Source organism: Gopherus flavomarginatus, chromosome 3, assembly GCF_025201925.1.
Source record: "Gopherus flavomarginatus isolate rGopFla2 chromosome 3, rGopFla2.mat.asm, whole genome shotgun sequence".
Lineage (NCBI taxonomy): Eukaryota > Metazoa > Chordata > Testudines > Testudinidae > Gopherus > Gopherus flavomarginatus.
Window position 1 is genome coordinate 236856131 of NC_066619.1, and position 21500 is coordinate 236877630.

Consider the following 21500-nt stretch of genomic DNA (forward strand, 5'->3'; position numbering starts at 1 on the left):
GATCTAGAAGTTAGGCAATTCCTAAGTGGTTAAAACCAGATTCACAGATGGATTTCTGTTTTCCGCACAAGTACACTTCATACAATTTCTAACATCTGGAAATTCATAATCCATCCAAATGTTCCCACTAGCCATCGCCTCCTCCTCTTTCCTTTCTTCCCTCCCCTTCCCCACCTGTTTCCCATAGGATGCTGACTTCTTGCACCACTCCCAAACTGCTTTTTAAAATCAGTGGTGAAGGGTGTAAGTGTTTTTAAGATACCTGACTTATTCCACACCTGAATGAAGAAGTCACTCACTCTGCACATCCTACTCTGATATGGAACTGGTAGGCAGGAGAGCCCTACTTGGAGTAACACAGCCAACTGAGCTATAGGGGTTCCACAAGCTTCAGGGTTTTCTGTCCAAGGTGACTACTTCATATGCAATGGTGGAATTTTCCCCTCAGAGTAGTACTAAGCATGAGTAAGGGTGTCACAATTTGGCCCAAAGGAAACTGCCTTTAATTAATTTGGGTTCCTGAGGCTGCCTAAGCCTGTCCTTGTTCCTGGGAGCAGTAATTAGGTTTATGCAAATGAAGTTGGAGAACAGGCTTTTCTCTCACTGAGTGAGGGAAAATTTTTTAAATGGCCGGATCCCTGAAGAAATGTATAAACTTGTGTGACACATGTAACCCTGCTCCCACACATTTCATGCTGCTTAAAGGGGAAGCAAACCCAATCACCTCAAAGCAGCATTGTGAACTGTGTAGTAACAGATGTAGTATTTGATTAAAATAAACGCATTGCTTCAGTACTATGCTGACTGGCAGGCTATACAAGTACATAATTTAGATATAAAATATAATTTTCAATTTATTTTTGGAAACCTGGATTTTCGGCAGAAACAAAGTTGCGCACTACCATTACACATGAGGAAGATGATCATTAATTTTTATATTTTCTTGGTAATGAAAACATAGGGAGTCAACTTTATTTATAAACTAGAACATGTCACTTTCAACAAGCAAAACCTGCATAAGTCAGGCCTCTAATATAGGGCTAGTTATTGGTTGAACTGTAACTGTGTCCCTGATTCTGTAAACAAATAAGCACAGCTAATCCTCTCCCAGAGCTAAATACACTTTCACAGGAGCTAAGCAAGACAACCTCCATGACAAAAGCATGCCACCTTTTCAAACACTGAGGTGTTTGCTTTTTATGCATCTTATCGGCATCCAATTGCACTAATAATGAAAACTGGAAGTAACTTCAATGCCAAATGCTCAGTGATTGTCTACACAGCGCTGGCAAAGCATTCCAGAGATGTGATTTTGTAAAGCACTCTAACGTGTAACTCTCTAACTGCCCTGTGTAGACCCTGCTGGCACAAACTAAAAGGCACTGTTTGGTTAAGCACTGTTTGTTTGAGCCCCACTTGTCTGTGGGAGTTAGGTACCCAAATCTGGGCAGGCAGAGTCCTGCCCCTGCTTGTGGTATATAAGAGTTTCTCCAAACAAAGATAAATAGTTCTTACCCTCTCCTTCCCTGAGGACAGACTGAATCAATTTTTTATTTTTATTTTTAAGAGCAGAGGTGCTCCAGCTGCATCCTCCTCAGTATAAAACAGGATGGAGGGAATGGCAGGGCATTCTCTGTGAGAATGCTGAGACTCTGGAACTTGCTCCCATTTAATTCAAAATAGCTTGAGTTAGGGACTTTCCAGGCATGCTTCAAAATATGGCTCTTTGAGAGTTTTTTTTTTTTTTTTAAGGCCTATGGTATGCGTTTTGTGATGAAGGTGACAGGTTGTTGGGTGCCTGAGTTCCCACGGAACTGATGGCTGCTGCTGGGATGTATTTGAAATTGTAGTTACTGTATCACCATGTTAGGGTACTAGCTTTGGGTAGGCATCTTTATTATTTTAAATCTAAATAAATTAAAATACCTATATCAGTATTTTCCAAATCAGAAGAAAACTTGTGCTTCTATTTTCATGTGCTCTTTTGAGAGTCCCATCACTTACCTAAATCTCCAAGTGACTATTACTGAAAATTAGGATGCATCTATTCAACAGATCTCAGAGAAAAAGTAATAGAATTGCTTATTAATATTAAATGCAGTATAAACACTACCTAACTACATATATAACTACACAATAGAACTCTGCCACTTTTTTTTTTCATGTTTTCTACTGCCCTCTGCTGGATAGAACATATAAGGCCTATTCAAGCACTAGCCAGCTCCCTCTTCTGGTTGAGTGAGTACAGCTGCTTCTTAGGTCAATGGAGGATGTTTCTGACATGGGAAGGCTTGAGTGGTAACCCAATGCTGCATGCATACATTCTGTTACCAGTCTGTACACAGTCTGTACACTGTCAGAGTTATATTTTTCACAGAATGGCCTATATTGCTGGTATTAATTGAATCTCATATGAGACTGGATGAGATTGGTAATGAGTTACTATAAGTCCACTAGTGCAAATCCATCCCAGGTCAATGGCACCGGAAAGCTATTGTAATCTGATTACTGCCTGGTTGTCTAAACTTTTCCTGATCACAATAAAATAATAAATAAATATAAAACCAAACCCTCCTTATCTAATCAGCACCTGTAGTTGCAGTCTCAGAGGCCATGCACTGAATGTTGAAGATGGCAGCTCCTTTGATGCAAGATTGTGGCAGTTGGTAGGGCTTGCACTTTCTTGGACTGTCCCTGTAGAAACAGTGAGGAATTCAGTTTCCAGAACTGTTGTTTTTTTCTCTTTATCTATACTCAACTCATTTGTAAGAGTTAAAAAGCAGGGGAAATCACTGAACACAATTGGTTTGCTTGAATGAGCACTGGAGGTTAACCAGTTTAAACAAAAAACCTGCCAACAAATGGTATTTTTCAGTGGAATAAAAATTCATCTCTTCTGCTTCTACACAGCTGCATTATTTTGTAAAGCCTGTCTACTAAAAAGTATTTGTGCTTTACATTTTTCTGTCCATGAGATACAGTTCTATACCCAGATGTCTTTGAACTTCTGTTTTTCCCTTTTAGCCTTCAATATCAAAGTCCCTAACTAAATTATTGAGAACATTTTATTTCCTTATTTTTGTCTCCCATTAACCTTTCCCATATCTCAAAGATTTATTGTCTATTCTTTGCTTGCCAGTGGCTGGAATATATCTGCCATTTGACCACTGCTAGGGCTGTTGGGAGGAGTTGAGGGGGAGAGGGGGAATTCCCTCTGTCAAAAATTCTGAGGTTTCAACATTTTGGTTTCATTCTGCACTGGGATGAAAATGAGGCCTTTCCAATTTTACTGGCAAAAAATATGAGTGAGTGAGAGGGAGAGTCCCCACCCCACTCCAACAATAGCCTAGTGGCTTGGGCACTCACTTGGAATGTAAGGAGATGAAAAAATAGCAGCATTTTAAAAATAACATCTTGCATGGCTCTGTAGTTGATGATATCCTACTGGGCAAATATAATACATAATACATTATACAATTAATTAGACTGGTATTTGCCAAATCCTGAGAGCCAATAAAAGCAAAGCAGAGAAGCTGTGTGAGACTTTATGAAGTGTAGAGGTGAAAGTCTGAATTGTGACCTGACAAAAGACAAACTGAACTTTTTTCTCTGTATTACTTCATTCTTTTACACCCTATGTCACAGCCTCATCCTGCTGTCACTGAAGTCAATGGCAAAATGCCCATTGCCTTTAATGGGAACAGATTCTGGCTTTTAGAGATTCAGCACTGGAGATTATCTTGCTCCATCCATAGGCCAGTTTCTGGCTCCCTGTTTCATCTGCAATGCAAAGAAAGTGGAAAGCCACCATAACCATCTGCTTGGAGATTCCCTTTGTGTGAGGGAATTCCCAGGTAGACTAGATCCAGTATAGCAGTCCCTACATCTGCCCTTCTGGTGCCAGTCTAAAGGGCATGTCAGAAGAATATGGGGGGAAAGAGGTACCATCAAAACTCCCAGCTGCAGAACCATCTCTTGGGAGCAGTTGCCAGATTCTACAAGTTAGAACAGCTCTGAAGTTGCTCAAAACAGAGCAAATAACTGCATCAAGAAGAAGCAACCTTCCAGTTAAGCATTGTTTCTTCAGCATCATGTGTGAGATAGAGTTTGCAAAACGTGGCCAAGGAACTAGATTTAAATGTGTTTCTTGTAATGATTTTAATAGGATATTGAAATGCTATCGTAAATTAAAATCCTTACAGCTTCTGCTCAAACACAAGATGGTACATGTTATATTCCTGGAAAGCAACTTTGGTAAAATTAAAAATTAAAATAATTTAAATTGAAATAATTTAAAAGCCTCAAAACAATTCTAAAAGCTAGAACATGTTCACACTTTTTGCTTTCTGGAATATTTATACAGGGCAAAAGTCTAGGATTGGTTAGTATTTTACCTTAAACATGCTTTGTGTGAGTTGCCTAACTGCCTCTCTCTGTCCATAGTCTATACAGGCGTAAAAAATAAATATGTAGATGAAGAAAATTACAAAGGCCACCTATTCCCTCTCTTCCATTACAGAACCGGCACTTCGTTTTCCTGAATGGGAGTCATAAATGTTTGTGGTGATCATCTTCACTTCAATAAACTGGCTAGTGTGTGAATGTTGTGTTGCCCTCTACTGGGTGAAGTGTTCATTGTTTTATGACTGTCTTGCCAGGAGAAACTAGTCTAGTCTAAAAAGGTTTATATAACCCTCATTTCTACTGATCACTAACAGTGATTCTCCATTAGCTCACATTGTACAGGCCTGATTGTTTGACAAAAAAGACTGAGAATCTTAATGCTGCATACAGAGTATGAGGTTAGGTCAGGGTGAGCTCAGGAAGAGTAGTCTAGTGATTAGGGCACTAACTTGGGTTTTAAGAGAGACCTTCAATTTCCTTCTCTGCCACGCCTTACTGCTTGACATCAGGCAAGTCACATAGGCAGTAAAATGAGGATAATAATACTTCCCTACCCACTGGAGGATGGTGAGGAAAAATACATTAGTCTCTGAGGAGCTCAGATACTTCAGCACTGGGGGCCATTAAGTACATAAGGTGGTTGTTGTTTGCATGAAAGAGTCATGAAACTTTTGATATTAACATCCAACTGTTGAATTTAATTCCAGTTACTCTACAGTGGACTTAAAGGCGATCACCCGTAACTGGAGGAATTATCTAAATCCGTACAAGTTAGAGGTCAGCGATTTGGTTAGAGGTTAGTGATCTGGAGGGAGGGGATTGACACCAAGGCATAATACAGGCGAGGCAGCATCCCTAGAGAATCTAATAGTGATAGAATTGTATTACATCCTACAGAATCTATTAGCAAATTGTAGAATTTTCACAAGTATTTTACCACTTCTTGATGCAACCCACATGTAAACCTTAGAGAGGACTCTAGTTTTAAGTGTTTTGATTAAATGAAGAAGGTGTTTGGAGGGAAAGTGCATATAACTGTGAAAAGTCTTTATTCCACTTCTGTCTCCAGAGACTCATACCTTCCACATAAGAATAAATTGCCAAGATTCTTGTTTGTGAACACTTCCATGATTTTCTTCCCAAGATAAATGGTTAAGATTAGTTTCCCTTCTCATACATGAGTCATTGGAACATTCACCTTAAGAAATTTTGATATTGGTTTCAACAGAAGTCAGTACTTGTTTCTGCAAAATCATTTAGGGTCAGATTCTGATACACTGGTTCACAATGATTCCACAACTTGCTCCATTGAGGTAAACAGAATTATTTGTTAAGCAGGGTACTACTTGACATGAAAAAGGTATAATAATTTGGCTCTTAAAAATAACAAACGATAAAATAAATAATGCACTCAAACCTGCATTTCCACTTAATGAAATATTGACTACAAAATTTCCAATTCACTATATTTCCTTATTCTTGGGTATGATTGTCATTCCTCACAGTTCTGGGTCAAGACATTCCAAAATGACCAGTTGAGTTCAGAATAGAGTGAGGACCAGCTAACTAAATTCTAAGTAAGTCAATATGGAGTAAAGATAAAAGTTAATACATCCACCTGACTGAAATGTATTAATATGCTTTTGTTTCAGCCACACATTGTCACATAGGCTAACTGACAGACTAAGGCAGTGTTTCCCAGTAAACTAATCTGGGAAGGCATAGGGCAAAGAAGAGGAAAAGCAATATGTGGAAAGTATTTGCCTTGTACTCAACTGCAAATATGCTCCTACAGCTATGAATAAAATCATAGAATATTAGGGTTGGAAGAGGCCTCAGGAGGTCATCTAGTCCAATTCCCTGCTCAAAGCAGGACCAACACCAACTAAATCATCCCAGCCAAGGTTTTGTCAAGTCGACCCTTAAAAACCTCTAAGGATGGAGATTCCACCATCTCCCTAGGTAATCCATTACAGTGCTTCACCACCCTCCTAGTGAAACAGTGTTTCCTAATATTGAACCTAGACCTCCCACACTGCAACTTTTGGTTCAGCTGAACTGTAGCCCAGTAGAATCACCAGTGGTCAGAAATCTACCAATCAGAGCAACATGAAGCCAGCAAAAGAAGAGGCACCACTAGAGGAGGGTTAAAGGGAGAAAGTATAGGGTCCACCTCTTGGGAGCAGCAGACAACAAAGAAAACAGATACAACCTATTTAAAACAGAAAAAAGAAAACACATAAAGATGAAGAAGAAACAAACAAATACAAGAATGGAAAAAATAGACAGAGCAATGTAAAAGTGATGGTAACTGTTTCAATGGCTTGATCTTGCAGTTGTACCATATGCTAACCACTCAGTTGTGGTGTGTCTAGATTGGCATTCACAAACAGAGGAAACTAACCTATTAACTCTCCCTGTATAATTGAAGAAGTGCCAATATTTAAAAACTTGTACAGAGAGTAACAATGACCATAATAAAAAATCTCTCTCTTATATTTGTAATACAATTGCTGGCCTTAAATAATTGGTATTGGTTGCTAGTAACTCTGTATTAGGCCCATACTCAAAGATCTTTTCTACACTGGTAAAAGGCTTAAAAATTAAAAACATGTTTGAAGTATTAGGAATAGGGTTTGTAGAAAAAGGTGAAATTTTCAACTAGCTCTATGGTAGTCAGAAATATACTGAATTTTTCTACATAAAATTTGAGCTTTTACTTAGGAAGCTAGAAGTAAATATGAAACCTGGGTACAAATACTTCCTTGCAAAAGGTAATAAACAGCAAGAGTAGTGATGTTGGAATACAGTTGAAGCAGTTGAGTCTTGCCTTAGCACTTTGAAGGGCACCGTGAAAAAACAGCTAGAGTGGGGTGAGATAAGCCAAGAAAAGGCACAAATGTTGGGCATGCTGCTGTTTAGCTCTTCCTCCTATTTTCATGTTTTCTTAAGAATGAAAATAAGGCTAGGTTAAAAATAAATCTAGTTCTTCAATTATCAAACAAAGCATGATCTATTCAGGGTAGAAAATCCAAAATAATAAGCAGAACCATTAAGAGTAGTTCAGTCAATATCAAAGAAAGACTGTATACTAGAAGGAACACAACATGATATAAAAAGGGGACAGAAAGTATGCAAGCTGGGTAGAAAGTTGAGGTTTGTTTCCTCAGCTGTCTGAAGCCTGAGCTCCGTTTAAATGACAGACTTTTTCATCTCTCTGAATTTCAAGTAGATTGTGCCAATGGACAAGTGGGGAAGAGAATATTAATGATACAGGATGAGATCCATGGTGGGAATTAGATAAGCAGACAAAACTCAGTAATTGTTTGTTTAGGTTATAGTGCAATAAACACTTACTTTGAAAGTGGTGATTAAGAGGTTAAAAAGGCCACTGCAGATATTGTTTATCATTTAAGGGATCTCTTCCTTTCCTGCTTATTCTTGCATAGACAAAGCTAATGTTTTTTTTGTGTCTTGTCAGTATCTTACCACATTTATGTGTTCACGTTTACACATGCACTGTCATTAAGGGAGGTCGTGTCTCGTGTATGTTTAATATGCTCAGATCATCCTAACTTATGATTCATCAGTCGTGAAGAAAGAAATTAACTACGCAGCTCCTCTTTCCCACTTTACATTTTTACAAGGGTTGCACTCTAAACATACCTAATAAGCAGCTATGTCTCTCTTTTCCTTTAGACGTCTGCCAGTTTCATCTCAAATTAGATGCATCAACAGAAGAAGGTACCACTTTCGTGCAATCACCCTCTTTGCATTTCATCACCTGAGATAAAACAGACTACTAACAAGGACAATCAAACACAACCCCCATAGAAGAGGGTGGAGGGGGCTTTGCAGCTGAGCTCTACATAACATGCTCTTCAATGCACATGGAGCTGACAAGTGAAAGGCTAAATAAGGAAACAACCCCACCCTCCTCCTCAGTCTATTTTGCCTCAGTCGCTCTCGCTGCTGCTGGGCTGGTGCAGCAGCCAAACAAGTCACGTTTCAGCTCCTTTCTCCCTTTCAGTGCAAACTTCTTTGAACACGTTGGGCTGGGATGCGAGAGGTGGCAGGGACGATAGAGGTGGCCTGTCCGGACAGATCAGCGAGAGGGATGCCCGGAGGGGGGCAGCTGCAAGGGACAATCGGACTCCCACGGGGTGCTGCTGGCCTGCCCCTAGAGGCTCGCACCCATAGCGGGCCCGTGCTATGCCCCCAGTCCCCGGTGAGGTCTGCGGCTGCTGCGAAGGAGGGAGCGGGGACAGGGAGGTTGGGCTTTGCTTCTGAGCGCTCCCTGCCACTCCTCGGCAGTGTCCCGCGCTGGGTGGGGTGCCTGGCGCTGCAGGGCAGCGGAGCAAAGCATTCGCTGCGCCTGTTTGTGCGTAGGGCAACCCTGGGCAAGCGCCTCCCCTGCCCGACGTGGGCTGCGGCCGGCGGAGAGCCGAGCTCTGCGATTCCACCTCCCACTCCTCCGGCCGGGGGAGGGGAGCGCGCGCCAGCTGTCTGCGCGCGCGCGCGCGCGCGCTCCTCCTCCTGCCCCCCCCTGCAGCCTCGCGCTGCTCCTCCTCGCGCACATAGCACTCCGGAGCGGCTCCTCTTCGCAGCGCCGCTGCAGTCTGGCTGCTCGGCTCCAAGTTTCCCCATCTTCAACATCCTCCTCTCTGGAGACTAGCGCACGGGGGCCTCTCCCTCGCTCACCCCTTCTCGGAGCGCCTCCTACTGCTGCTCCCAGGTAGGGACCCCATCGCCTCTCTCCTTGCGGTGCTGGGCATGCCCCCACCCCCGGAAAGTCTGAGTGTCTTCGGGGGGAGATGGACTAGGGGGGAGCTCCGACATTGCCCCCTCCCTTAGCCTCAGACAAGACAAGCACCCGACGTTGCATTAGCTAAGCTCCTTGTATTCTGCAACTTTACTCTGCGCTGTGGTTGCCCCTTTTTGCTTTTTGATGTGAGTCTATAGCCATTATTATTTTTTTAAACAGCTGTCGAACACATTCAGCGTTTGGCAACAGCAGCACCGGTTGGTTCACAGTCATGCTACTGAACCTCTGCGAATGGGCATGATGATTATTTTAGAGTGAGAGTGGGTTGCGGAGTATTGTTATGAACCGAGGAATGATTAAGAACTGATTATTTGTTTGGTCTTATAGGGGTGTTCATATTACAGAAAAAAACAAGCATCTGATGCATTTGCTCACGTGCCACTTTTGATTATGCATTACATGCTTATACAAAGGAGGATCCTTGCAAAAGATGGAGCTATAAGTTGCTAGTAGGGGAAAGTGCTGCAAGAATCCAGTATTTTCTCATCTCCATTGAAGTGACATGTATTTTTCCTTTGGTTAAGTTGAAAGCCTTGCTTGGTGGAGACTCACTGTAGCTCTGAGTGGGTTTGTATTTTTCTTGCATGGTTAGGTTTTGCAAAGAGCAGCTATGAAAAGGAAACTGACACTCTACAAGATGCAGTTGGGTCTTCTCGTTTTGTTGGTGGGGGTGCCAACAAGGTGAGCACAACGTTTCTTATTGCTGTTCAACAGTAACGCATATTGTGTTTTGATCTGCTCCTAGTCCTTTCCTATAAAGGGTAATAAAAGCTAGCAGGGGGTAATATTTCATAAAAAAGTCTTGGTTAGTTGTTTTAATACAATATTTGGCAGATTCTAGATCAGGTGCAGTGACGGAACTGAGCTCTGGGGACAACATAAAGTTAATTACTTGTCTTAAACAATTTGCTACAAGGATAACTTGATGTTTTTAATTCAACCATTTGAAAGACAAAAAATACACCCTTAAATATTTTCTTTGTAACATTCTGAGCTGGTAAGAGATGTATTGGAATCAGTATGTCACTGCCAGTTTACGTCATAAACTAATCACATAGAACAACAGTGCAACCAAAGTAATAGATTCTTGTGAAGTCAAATAGCAAACTACAATTTCTAAAATAATGTTGGCATTTTTGAGTACGGGCTTGTCTATTTTTTTTTTTAAATTATTTTATTTTTTTTGGTCAACACAACAGACCCCAGAAATGATATTTAAGCTTTAGACCTCTAGGTGGAGATAGCATACAACTTCACAGTCCCATATAATAAACGAATAGCCTGGCTGATTAATCAATTTCTCATGTTGTTGTTTAGAGATCTCCATTTCTAAAGTGACAACATACCGAAAAGTAATTTTAAACATAATTAGTTTAGTGTTACCTATGCTCCCTAAACATGCAATTAATTGTAGTCTGTAACTTCATTTTACTTGTTTCAATTGTGACTGTAGTAGGTTTTTTGGGTAATAATTTTCAAAATGATAGGGGCATTGTGGCTGAAAATCCCTTCATTTATTTTGGTCTGGTACAATTACCTGGTGGTTATCTCTCAGTGACCAGAATTACTAATTTTTAAAAATAGGTCATCTATCATGCTTTGCACCCAAACATGGTGCAGTATTAGTTAAGTCACAATGAGCCAAATCCTGTAGCCCTTACTCACATAAGTAATCCCATTGATATAAAAAAGACAGTATGCTTAATTAAGGACTTTCATGTGAATAAAATTTGTAGGATTACATCCTAACAAGCTAGAACTATATAAACTGGGATTTTCAGTTACATCTTGACTTATAAAAAGAGAATCATTTTTGAAGAGTAATATAAAAGGCAGATATTCATACTATCGAAGTATAGGTGAAGAAAAAACAGCAATAGTTTTAATTTCCACACCGAGCTTTTAATTTTATTTTACATGTGACATCTTGGTGTTTGGTTTGTAAATGAAACAGATTATGCTTGATTATAAGGGTAGTATCTTGGAAACCACAGACTGCAATAATTTACATTTAAATACTTCCTCCATGATGTTTAATTCTAGAGTGAAAGGAAAATCCTTGGTGTGTTAATTTTTTTGGTGGTTTTGTCACAAATTTAAAGATGTCACCTGATCCCTTTTGCTGTAGATCAGACAAAATGTGTTAATTTTACATAGTACAAATTGTTCAATCAAAATTCCTTGATCAACATTGCAGTTTTAGAAAAATCAAAAATCTGAATGATAAAAATACCTGCAGGTTTTTGAAAAAAAAAATTGGTAATGGATCTAACATGCTGTTTTACTGCCCTAATGCTGTACTCTGTTATTAAATAAAGATGGTCTGATATCATTTATTTCACATAAATGATGCTTAAAATTTAGTTACACAAGAACATTTCAATATGAAGGCTCTATATAGGAGAAACAACTAAAGGCATAAAAAGCCATGGTTTGGGTTTCCACACCAAGGTGATATGTTCAGCACCATTCTTGACTGGACAGCAGAATCATATTTCATTGGATTTATTGCTGTTTTCCAAGAAGAGATGATCAGTGCAGAGAATTAGGTCTCTTTCTTCAACAAGGAAGTCAGACACATTTAGATGGTCCACACACTCTCCTTAATTTATAGTTTCACCCCAACTTTTATAAGATGTGATTGGCTCTGACAAAACATAGGGAAATACTCTTGTCTTTTGAAAGACAAGAATTGTTTCTAAATACCATTTCAAATCCACTACAGCTCTTGGACTGTTCACAGTTCTCACCCAGATTGATTGCTGCTGTCAGCCTCATTGTGCCCATCCACTATGTACTGGCGTCAGAGGACTCCCTGAGCATGATCAGTGGAGTTTTCCCTTATGTCAGTACTTCTGCTCATGTATGTTATATGGCCATTGGGTGGAGGCATAACCAAAGTATCTGTTCGAGAGATATTGTGTGCCGGGAGTAGGCCAGCAGCTCCAAGGAGATAGTTTTTGTTTGAACTAAGGACACAATCCATGAGTAATAAGGCGTGGAAGCATATGGTGTTTTTGGGGGGTTCTGTACCTGAACAGCCATATTTTTAATTGAGCTCTTAGGAAGAAATATTTACTGTATTTTAATATATGCTGAAAATAGAGGCTGTTAGAAAATGAAGTGCTTGAGAATTTGAAACTGCGTTTCTTAGAATCATGTTTCCAAACCATTGTTTAATATATAAATATTGTATGCGTATACACTTACACTACACAGTACATATTTTTCATGTTTCAGAATACTCCTGAATGTACATTTTTATAAGGAAAAAGTGGCAACAATAGGATAATGTTGATGAATAGAGAGCAACAACTGCCACATTCAAAGCTAAATGATAACATTAGTTGCATACTGAATGTACATAAACATATATTTTGGTTTGTAAAATGTTGTTTTAGATCAGTGCTGGCTGACTCCCTAGAAGATGAAGCTAAGAATAACATCACCATCTTTACAAGAATACTAGACCGACTTCTGGATGGTTATGATAATCGTCTTAGACCTGGATTAGGAGGTAACAAATCATTAAAACTTAAAAACATATAAAATCAGATTCTGTATTGCATAATTTGTTGTTTAAATAAATATATATTTCCCTTAGGAACTTTTTCCCAATGATTTGATTACATATTGCTGCTAAATCATTTATGAATCCATATTTACCGTTTGACAAAAAATAATGTAACAATTAAAAGTATAATGGAAATAAAATCTCTTAACTAGTAGCAACCATTAATGTTTTTTAAAACAAAAAAAGTCCAATGGTTAGAAAACTGAAATAGAATGTGAAAACAGTCGTCTTCCATATAGATAGAACTCCTTCTGCATCATTTGCTCTTACTGTGAGATCTCAAAGGTGCATATAGGTCTGATCATTCCTTGGCACATCCCAAACTCTCCTGGATGTCCATGGGAAATTTGAGTGAACAAGGACCCCTTGGAATTGAATGAGTATATGAATACATACATGTATTCACAGAATATTGGTGTCAATGCACATGTGCACGCACACAATATTCGTGTAATACTTGTTTCAGGCTAAATTCTCACCCTGTTGAAGTCAATGGGAATTTTGTCATTGACTTCATTGGGCCAGGACTTGGCCTTTAAAGATCATGATGCTATGCATCCTTCCCCTATTTCTTATTTTGCTAGTGCCCAAATAATAGGAAGATTGGAGGGAGAAGTCAGGGATCTGTTGTGTCCTGTTTGTATGTGGTTTTCAAAATGTCCGTTTATCTTATTTGCATTTTAATTTTAAAACTATATTCCAATGGAGAAAATTATCTGAGTGGCAAATATAAAGAATTTGTTTTGGCTACAAGTGATGACACACACTGATACACCATGGAGCACTAAAGAATGATGACATATCTTGCTCTTGATATTTTGTGGTTCTATTTTTGCTTTGTTTGAAATTTTGGTAGGTACAGTGCTCAAGTGTGAAACTGTTACAACTGGCTAAAGCCATGCTTAGTGTGGGCAATGGCAAATTTCCTGAGAGCCTGCTTCTGTTGCCATTTATTTCTTTGAAGTCAGGCCCTAAGCAGGGGCCTGCTTCAGCTCTCCTTGAAATCAGTGGACCATTAGCTCCCCTGCTGTTCCAGATTGGAAAGCCTTGGCTAGCATATGACCAGCATAAAATGGCACAAGCTGTGTATAGCTCTCTCATTACACATTAATCCTGACATGGAATCCCTTTTTATTTCCAGTCCTGTCCTCCCTTCAGTAGATATTTGTAAATATATTATTTAATATTTTAAAGGGCTTTATATATAGATAATTCATAAAAGAAGTACAGTACAATAATTGGATTTATGTACATATATAGTGATTGATTGCAAGGAGATACTATTTTTTTGCAGAATTATTGGTCCTTTTGTAACCATTTTGATGTAGTAAGAACAGACTGCCATGCAGATGATATGCAGAAATAACTTGTCAGAAAATTGAATTGAATTTGTAGTTATTTAAAAAAACCTTTTTATTGCAAAAGTAATGGAAAAATTCTCAGCCTGTTTACAAAGAGGAACATGCTAATTAATAAAAACAGACTGCTGTTGCTTTGCATATGGATCTTTAAACTACGAAAATTGGAATTAAATGTTGAAAGCGTTAATTTAAAGGATGCAAACTCTATTTTTTATATTTCTAATGGTTTTTTAAATTTTGAAAATAAGTTTATATACATATGTTTAAAAAGAAAATCCCCAAACCTCCCAGGTAATTAATACATGTTTGATGAGCATGAAAATAAAGGGATAAACATCTGTTCAGCATTGACATACATGCCATCAACCAATGCAGAACATGTGTGAAATGAAAGTGAATCAAGCATATTGAACCAATAATGATTCATGATATGTGATAATGAGCAAGAATATTGGAAATTTAACAGAACATCAGTTTAATTCAGTTACACATCAAAAGCCTGGTCCTGGGTATTATATATTCTACATAGACTTTTTAGAGAGTATTACAAAAATTGTATAGCCTTCTCTCTTTCTTTTTTCTTTCTTATAATGGTTACCTATGGTGAGAATTTGAAAACATTGGTTACTGAAGTTTTCATGCTTGGTAGATGTTGGTCGGTCCTAATTGTGTCTTCATGTGGACTACTGCATTTTAATCTTGCCTGGATGTTAATCTTGGTATATATGTCATTATTATTTGAGGTACTTGGACTAGATTCTGATTTCAGATAATTGGCTGAATCTGAAGCAACTCAACTGAAGTCATTAAAACATTTACTTAGGCATAACAGATTTGATTGGATTAGATTATTACTCTATTTATATTAGTATAACTCAGATCAGAACCTGTCTTAATTTATACTAAGACATTACTATGAAACACCTGACATGGATTCCTTTGAAGCCTTTTGAAAGGAAAATCCAGTGCACCAGTTAATTGTTTATGTGATGCATTTCCAGAAGTGTCACTTAGCTAAATTTTCTCCCCTATACTTGGGAAATTGTGGAGTTTAATAAAAAATAATACCTTCGTGCTTAATATTGAAACAGGTAGTGTTAGTTTAGCACTAAATGTTTTAGCTGATTATTGAAAATAAAATGCAATACAAGAAAACTTTTCTAATAACTGTACATTCTGTTAAAGGGATTGTGTAATCTCTAGCTGAGTGAGAGTCTGTTTGTACCCCTGTTCCTAAATTTTGGGATAAGTTCAGAAACTTCAAATATCAAACCTATTGAGAAATTAGGTGTGTGTGTATGCTAGATGGCTTGACTTTTTAAAAAAAAAAAAATTACGAGTGCATACGTTTTAGTTCTGAAGTTTATGCTATGCAGAGTGTTAAGGAAGCTTTGTGTTGTATTGTTGGTGCAAAGCTTTTGTAAAACTAATAGTATTGGTCACTGGAGGCCCATCCTAACTGCAGGAGTCCTCAAGTTGGGTGCACAACCACTGTGGAGACTTATACAGCACCTCCCTTCAGCCAACAAAGAGGGTGCAGCCATGGGCAATGGGGCAATGCAATGCCTCTTGGGGCTATAGGCAGCAGGCAGAAGTTAAGGCACCACTCAGGCTATTCTAAACTCACTCCTATGGACCAAATTTTTATGGAGTAGCCCTTGGATTGAGCCTGCAGAATGGTGGATTAAAGCCACTTTATAACCCCTCTCCAGTTTTGCCTGACACTCGTTGGTTGCAGCTTTAGAAGTGGGCCAGAGTACCTCTTGTAAAGACTTCACGCCTAGGCACTACCTAGAAGCAGAAGACCGTTTTAAAAGTCAGAGACCTCTTCTAAAGTATGCGACCTTTTGCATAAAGCATATTTGAGTTATGTCATATTCATACTCATAGGCATATTTCCATAAAATGTATGGAGTGCGACATCACGGTAGGATTTATTTATTTTTTACTGGGACTAATTTTAGTCTGGGACAGTTCTGTTGACTTTCAGCATAATTAGTGCTGATTTACAAATGGGGGAGCAGAAGATAGCTGCAGGTTTTAATTTTAATCTGTGATAGTAGAAAGTATAATACATTTGACAACTTCAGTCCTTAAATACAATGTTAACCAATAATATATATTTAAGTGAAAAGATGAAACTATCTGAAGGAAGTATAAAATTATTCATTATTAGTATACTAATGACAAGATGGAAGAACTGAAGTGAAGTTGAGAGGGCTGGGAAAGTCTAGAGAGCAGATAACTTCGCTCTCTTGGATAGTCCTTGCCGAGGACTTGGTATTATTGTGAAGAAGCCAGGGCTGCCGCTGGCAGGTGAAAATGGACCATGCAATGTATTTTGTCCAACTCCCACACTACCATGGGATCCTACGAAGTATTGAGTGCCCTTAGTTTCCAGTGAAGTCAATGAGAGTGTTCAGCATCTTTCAGGGAATGCAAAATACTTCACAGACTCATTCCCATAAGGGACTAATATGCAATACTAAAGGTAGGTGTAACAAGTCAGTAGCGGCACTGAGGGTCCAGTGGCGTTTGAAGAAGGGGATATTAACACCTTGTAACGTCTTTGGTAGCTTCATTGAAGAATAAAAACAAAACAAACCCCCACCCCCAACAACAAGCCTTGCCCTTCTGCACATCCCACAGGCCCAAAAACAAACACCCTCAAACCTTCCCTTGCACAAGTATCTTTGAGGCAAATTCTCTCTCTTCCCCTTTGTAAAGTTTCCTCTCTCCTCTCTTAACAAAAATCAGTCTTTTCTCAAAACTCCACATCATCTGCTAATCTTCCAGAAAATATCCTCTTCTCCCCCTCACGCAAAATTCCAGCATTCGCTCCACTTCATCTGAAAACTCCCATTGTTTCCCAACGCTGGTCAGCCCCCTGCCGACTCCATCTTTGGCTTTGACCCCAATTACATCTCACTGTAATCTCTCGCTGTCCTGAACACCAATTCTGATGTTGCCTTTGCCTCTTCCCATATATCATCTCTCAGATACTGCATTCTATTCTGTTCTGTTCTATGTATTTTCTTATACTGAGCTAATTACTCTAGTGTATGAGTGCCTTCCAGTAATGTGCTAAACAACGTGACTAACATCTGTCATGTGTTTGTTCTCTCATCCTCCCCCCAGGGGGAAGAAGCATATGCAGTGGAGTTCCTTGTTGTGGTAGGTTTTAGGGTGTTTGTGTTTGTGGGGTTTTTGTTTGTTTGTTAGATTTCATTAGACAAATCAATCAATCTGTCATGGGATTGGGTAAGCAGAAAAATCTCAGGCTTTCTGATTGGACATAAGTGGACGGGTTCCACCCCACCCCCAGAACAACCTAGGCACTCATCTTCCATTTGTGCCAGTATAATGCTGTTGGTACTAGTGGTATTCTATGGCAGATCTGGTGCTTCTGGTAAAGCTCCTGATTGCTGTCTAAGAGGGATGCCATCATTTCATCACCCTCTTTACCAAACTATCCCCTCCCAACACTGAACTACTGCACTCAATATTTACAGCTAGTGAGGTGTGGGGTGGATGTAGTTTGATAATAGGGTGTGTGCAGAAGGCCAGTTTAAGTGTCAGTTATGTTGTGTGTAGTAACTTTAAATGTTTCACAGCAACATTTTGTGTTAGTTATTTTAATTGATTATATATACTATGGTAGCACTCAAAGATCCCAGTCAGGAGCATAGATGAAGAGACAGTTCATCGTATTATTGGCATACGCATACAGGTGGTTTGTTAAATCGATCATTTAGGTCTATAAATGATGCTAAGTGATTAGGCACAACAGAGGGACTGAAAAGGGGATACCGTACATTGGTCAGTGGGTTAAACAGATGACAAATTAAGAATGATAGTATTTTCAAAAACCCAGCTCAAAACTTCAAAATGAAACACTTAACATAATCAGTTGGATCATGATGGTCTATGCAGTTTTTTTTCATTCTGACATTAATGGATTCAAATGATGAGTCAGTCTCAAAAGCAGCTTTGGAAGATATATTAGTTAAACTGCTGTGTTGTTTTGTAATTCACTAACCTATTAAATCAGAACAACAGACAACGAATCTGAATTAAAATAGTAAATCATCTAATTGTTTTTAATTATAAGAATTGGAGAGCTTTAATATGTCAAGGTAAATCCTGCAGCAATTGAGTGTGTGAGGTAATATCTTTTATTGGACCAACTTCTGTTGGTGAAAGAGACAAGCTTTGAAGCTTACTCAGAGTGCTTCGGGTTTCTGAAGATCTCTGCAAGTTCGAAAGCTTCTCGCTATCACCAATAGAAGTTGGTTCAATAAAAGATATTGCTTCACTCACCTTGTCTTCTAATTTCCTGGGACAAACATGGCTGTAACAACACTGCAAAGATAAATCCCCACATGCATTTTTTTTAAATGTCATCTTTTCAGGCTGATACACAAATGAAGTTAATCACCAGGGAAAGGAAAGTTTTTACTCCCCAAATATTTGCTTTTATGTTTCAAAATCTATCGGAGCCAAGTTTCTAAGAAATTGGATTTGTTAGTAGGGCCTGATGGTGCATGTGATTCCATTAATGCTTTGCCGAAGAGAGCTCTTGAATATAAATTCTACTCTTGCATACCACGTGTTTCAGACACTTGCATACTTAAAGCAGGTATTTTAGTAAAATATGCCCCAAATCAGCATTCTGTTTGGATTATTATGTTCTAGGAAAGATATTCTCTATTCTCTGGACCAAATTCTGTCATTGCCTACACATGTGCAATTTCTCTTGATGTTAAAGAGAGTTATGTGCATGTGTCAGAGATCTGAATTTGGCACTTCTTTAGGAAAACTGATGTGTGCCTTATAGTCACTCAAGGCAATTGGTGATATGTAAAAATGCTAAGTAAAAGTGTTTACATATTTATTATCAGTGAGGTAGCCGTGTTAGTCTGGATCTGTAAAAGCAGCAAAGAATCCTGTGGCACCTTATAGACTAACAGACATTTTGGAGCATGAGCTTTCGTGGGTGAATACCCACTTCATCAGATGCATGCATCTATAAGGTGCCACAAGATTCTTTGCTGCTTTTACATATTTATTAATCTCATAAATATATGAAAAGTGGAAAAAAAATCATTGCATACCAAACTTCAGACACTTCACCTTTGAAAATCATTATATTCTTGTACATTTATTCAAAATTTTTCACACAATTATCTAAGCATAATTAGTTAAAAAGCATAAATACTTGTGTATATAAAATATAACAAATCACATCTCATAGCACGTTTGAGACCCATAACTAAAATCAGAAATATCAGATGTAGATCTAAAATACCAAATAGCATAGGTATGTAAACATAATATGTTGTAATTGAATATATTATTTCTACATATGTTCTCTTTTTTATATGGATTACTTTTCTCATTGAAATATACAAAGGCAATGTACACATAAAGGGCCTATTCAAACAGGTCGTTGTGTGGTTTCCATGGGACTGCTGTCATGAGTAGAACAATATGTGTCCCAAAGATGTTTTCGGTTTTAGTTTGAATTTAAAAAACAAAAACAAAAATTGCACCCACCTAGATCAGTTTTCTTTCACAAAGATATGGGAGAAAAACAATATACCTTGTGATCAAATGACTGCCTTGTCATTTACAAATTCCTAATCTCCTTCTTGGGTCTCTGTATAGAGGAAAAGCAAGATAAACTGTAAAATTGGAAAGTTGTAGAAATTTTGTGATAGGGTAATTTATATATATATATATATATATACACACACACACTCTATTCCAAAATTTTAAGAAAGGTGATCCTAGCCTGTTAACTTGTCAGGTCTACATAGGACTTCTGTCAATATTTCTTGCTCTTTTTGACCTGTATAATGCTCTTCCCTTCAGCTGCATAATGACAGTCTGGGAACTTCACTGTTTTACAGAATGACTTCTTGGAAATAGATAATTATTTTTATGGATGAGCTGCATATCCTGAATTATTTGAATTGGTCGTTCTCGTGTTGCTGAGTGTCTCATCCAACAGAGGCAGTTGGCTCTCAACACAGCCATTGCTCATGCACCCATCCTCTGTTGCCCTGAGATGATAGATTCTTTAGACCACTTTTTTGCCAGGCAATAGAGTGGTTAGACCTACATCCATTTCCACCCTGTCTAGTATTGGAGCCTTTCAGCAGAGCTGGAGACAGTTTCAGGGGAGGGGGAGGAGACAGCAGAGGAGTTTGGATTTTTCTTTAAGACTCCAGAGACAGGCTGAAAAGTCTGTGGTTCTTCCACAACATGGTCTAGATGTTTCCTCCTGACTGATAATTTAATGGCCAATATAGATACCCTTTTATCCTCACTATTTGTGGGTCATTAAGGTTCCTTCACAATTTGCAGGGTCACAGACTGAAGGATTAGATATCTCTGGGCGAAACACAAGTAAGTGGCTGTAATGGGGAGTAAATGACAGTGAAAAAGGAGAGGGGAGAGTCTTGGATTCAATGTTGACTTGATAATAGCCCTATATCAGATTGAGGACATACCATGCTATTTTCATTCATATCCTTACCATTGTCAACCTGGTTGACAAAGTGAAGAATGAGGAGCTTCTTGCTGCTAAGTCTTTTTATTTGGGATTGGTTCTGTGTCACAAGGTACGTTTTATGGACAAAAGGGAAAGTATTACTACTAGGAAAGTTTTTAAAGAAGGAAAGGGGGAAAATATACTAGTCTGAGATAGTTAATTCTGCAATGCTCTGTAGTCCACTATCTCTTCTGTTTTGTGTAAGGTTTTAAAGCTGTCATCGAGTGTAGCATACTTTATTCCCACTCATTCATTTCTTTGTTGATCATAGGACAATCAAAGAGAAAAGAGAGTAATTATAAAACAAGATATTGTGTTCTCTGTTAGTGCACACAATGTGCTAGGTGTTCTCCATATACACATAAAGGCATGATCCCTGCACCAAAGAGCTCCCAAGCTAAGAAACTGGATCATATGAATTCAAAGTGATGGACTCATATTACACATTTGTTAGAGAACATTTTGAAGAACAATTAAACGTTGTGCTTTCTATGTGCAAAAGCTTCATGGTTAAATGTTAAGGGTGAGATCTTCACCTCCCTCCCATATCTGGCCAGTGAAGGATTCCTGTGCTGCAGAAACAGTGGAAGACAGCCATAAGGCTGCCTCCTGAGGGCCCACTTTGCAAACCCCATCATGGGGGGCATGCTGAAGGTGGGAGAAGTGTCAAGGGCCAGGATTCCAGGCAGCCCATAAGACAGCCTGGGGAGGATGCTGTAACTTGGATGCAGGGTTTTGAGGTCTGTGCTGTGATTCTTACAGCCCTAAATCTTTGCTGTT

At 38.7% G+C, this 21500-nt stretch overlaps 1 protein-coding gene across 5 annotated transcripts in view; it reads left to right on the forward strand.

Moving 5' to 3' along the window:
* The window catches only part of GABRA2 (gamma-aminobutyric acid type A receptor subunit alpha2), a 333249-nt gene that overhangs the window by 252316 nt on the left and 59433 nt on the right, over window positions 1–21500 (forward strand). Inside the window, exons 1-3 of one of the 5 annotated variants that reach the window (XM_050947536.1) lie at window positions 8565–8632; window positions 9822–9910; window positions 12631–12746. In XM_050947536.1, the coding sequence (XP_050803493.1) occupies window positions 9840–9910; window positions 12631–12746 (187 nt within the window). In that variant the 5' untranslated portion in view covers window positions 8565–8632; window positions 9822–9839. Of the gene's footprint in view, window positions 1–8564; window positions 8633–8959; window positions 9140–9293; window positions 9355–9394; window positions 9427–9821; window positions 9911–12630; window positions 12747–21500 lie in introns of those variants that run through there. The other 4 variants (XM_050947535.1, XM_050947538.1, XM_050947539.1 and 1 more) reach the window with 4 other exon arrangements.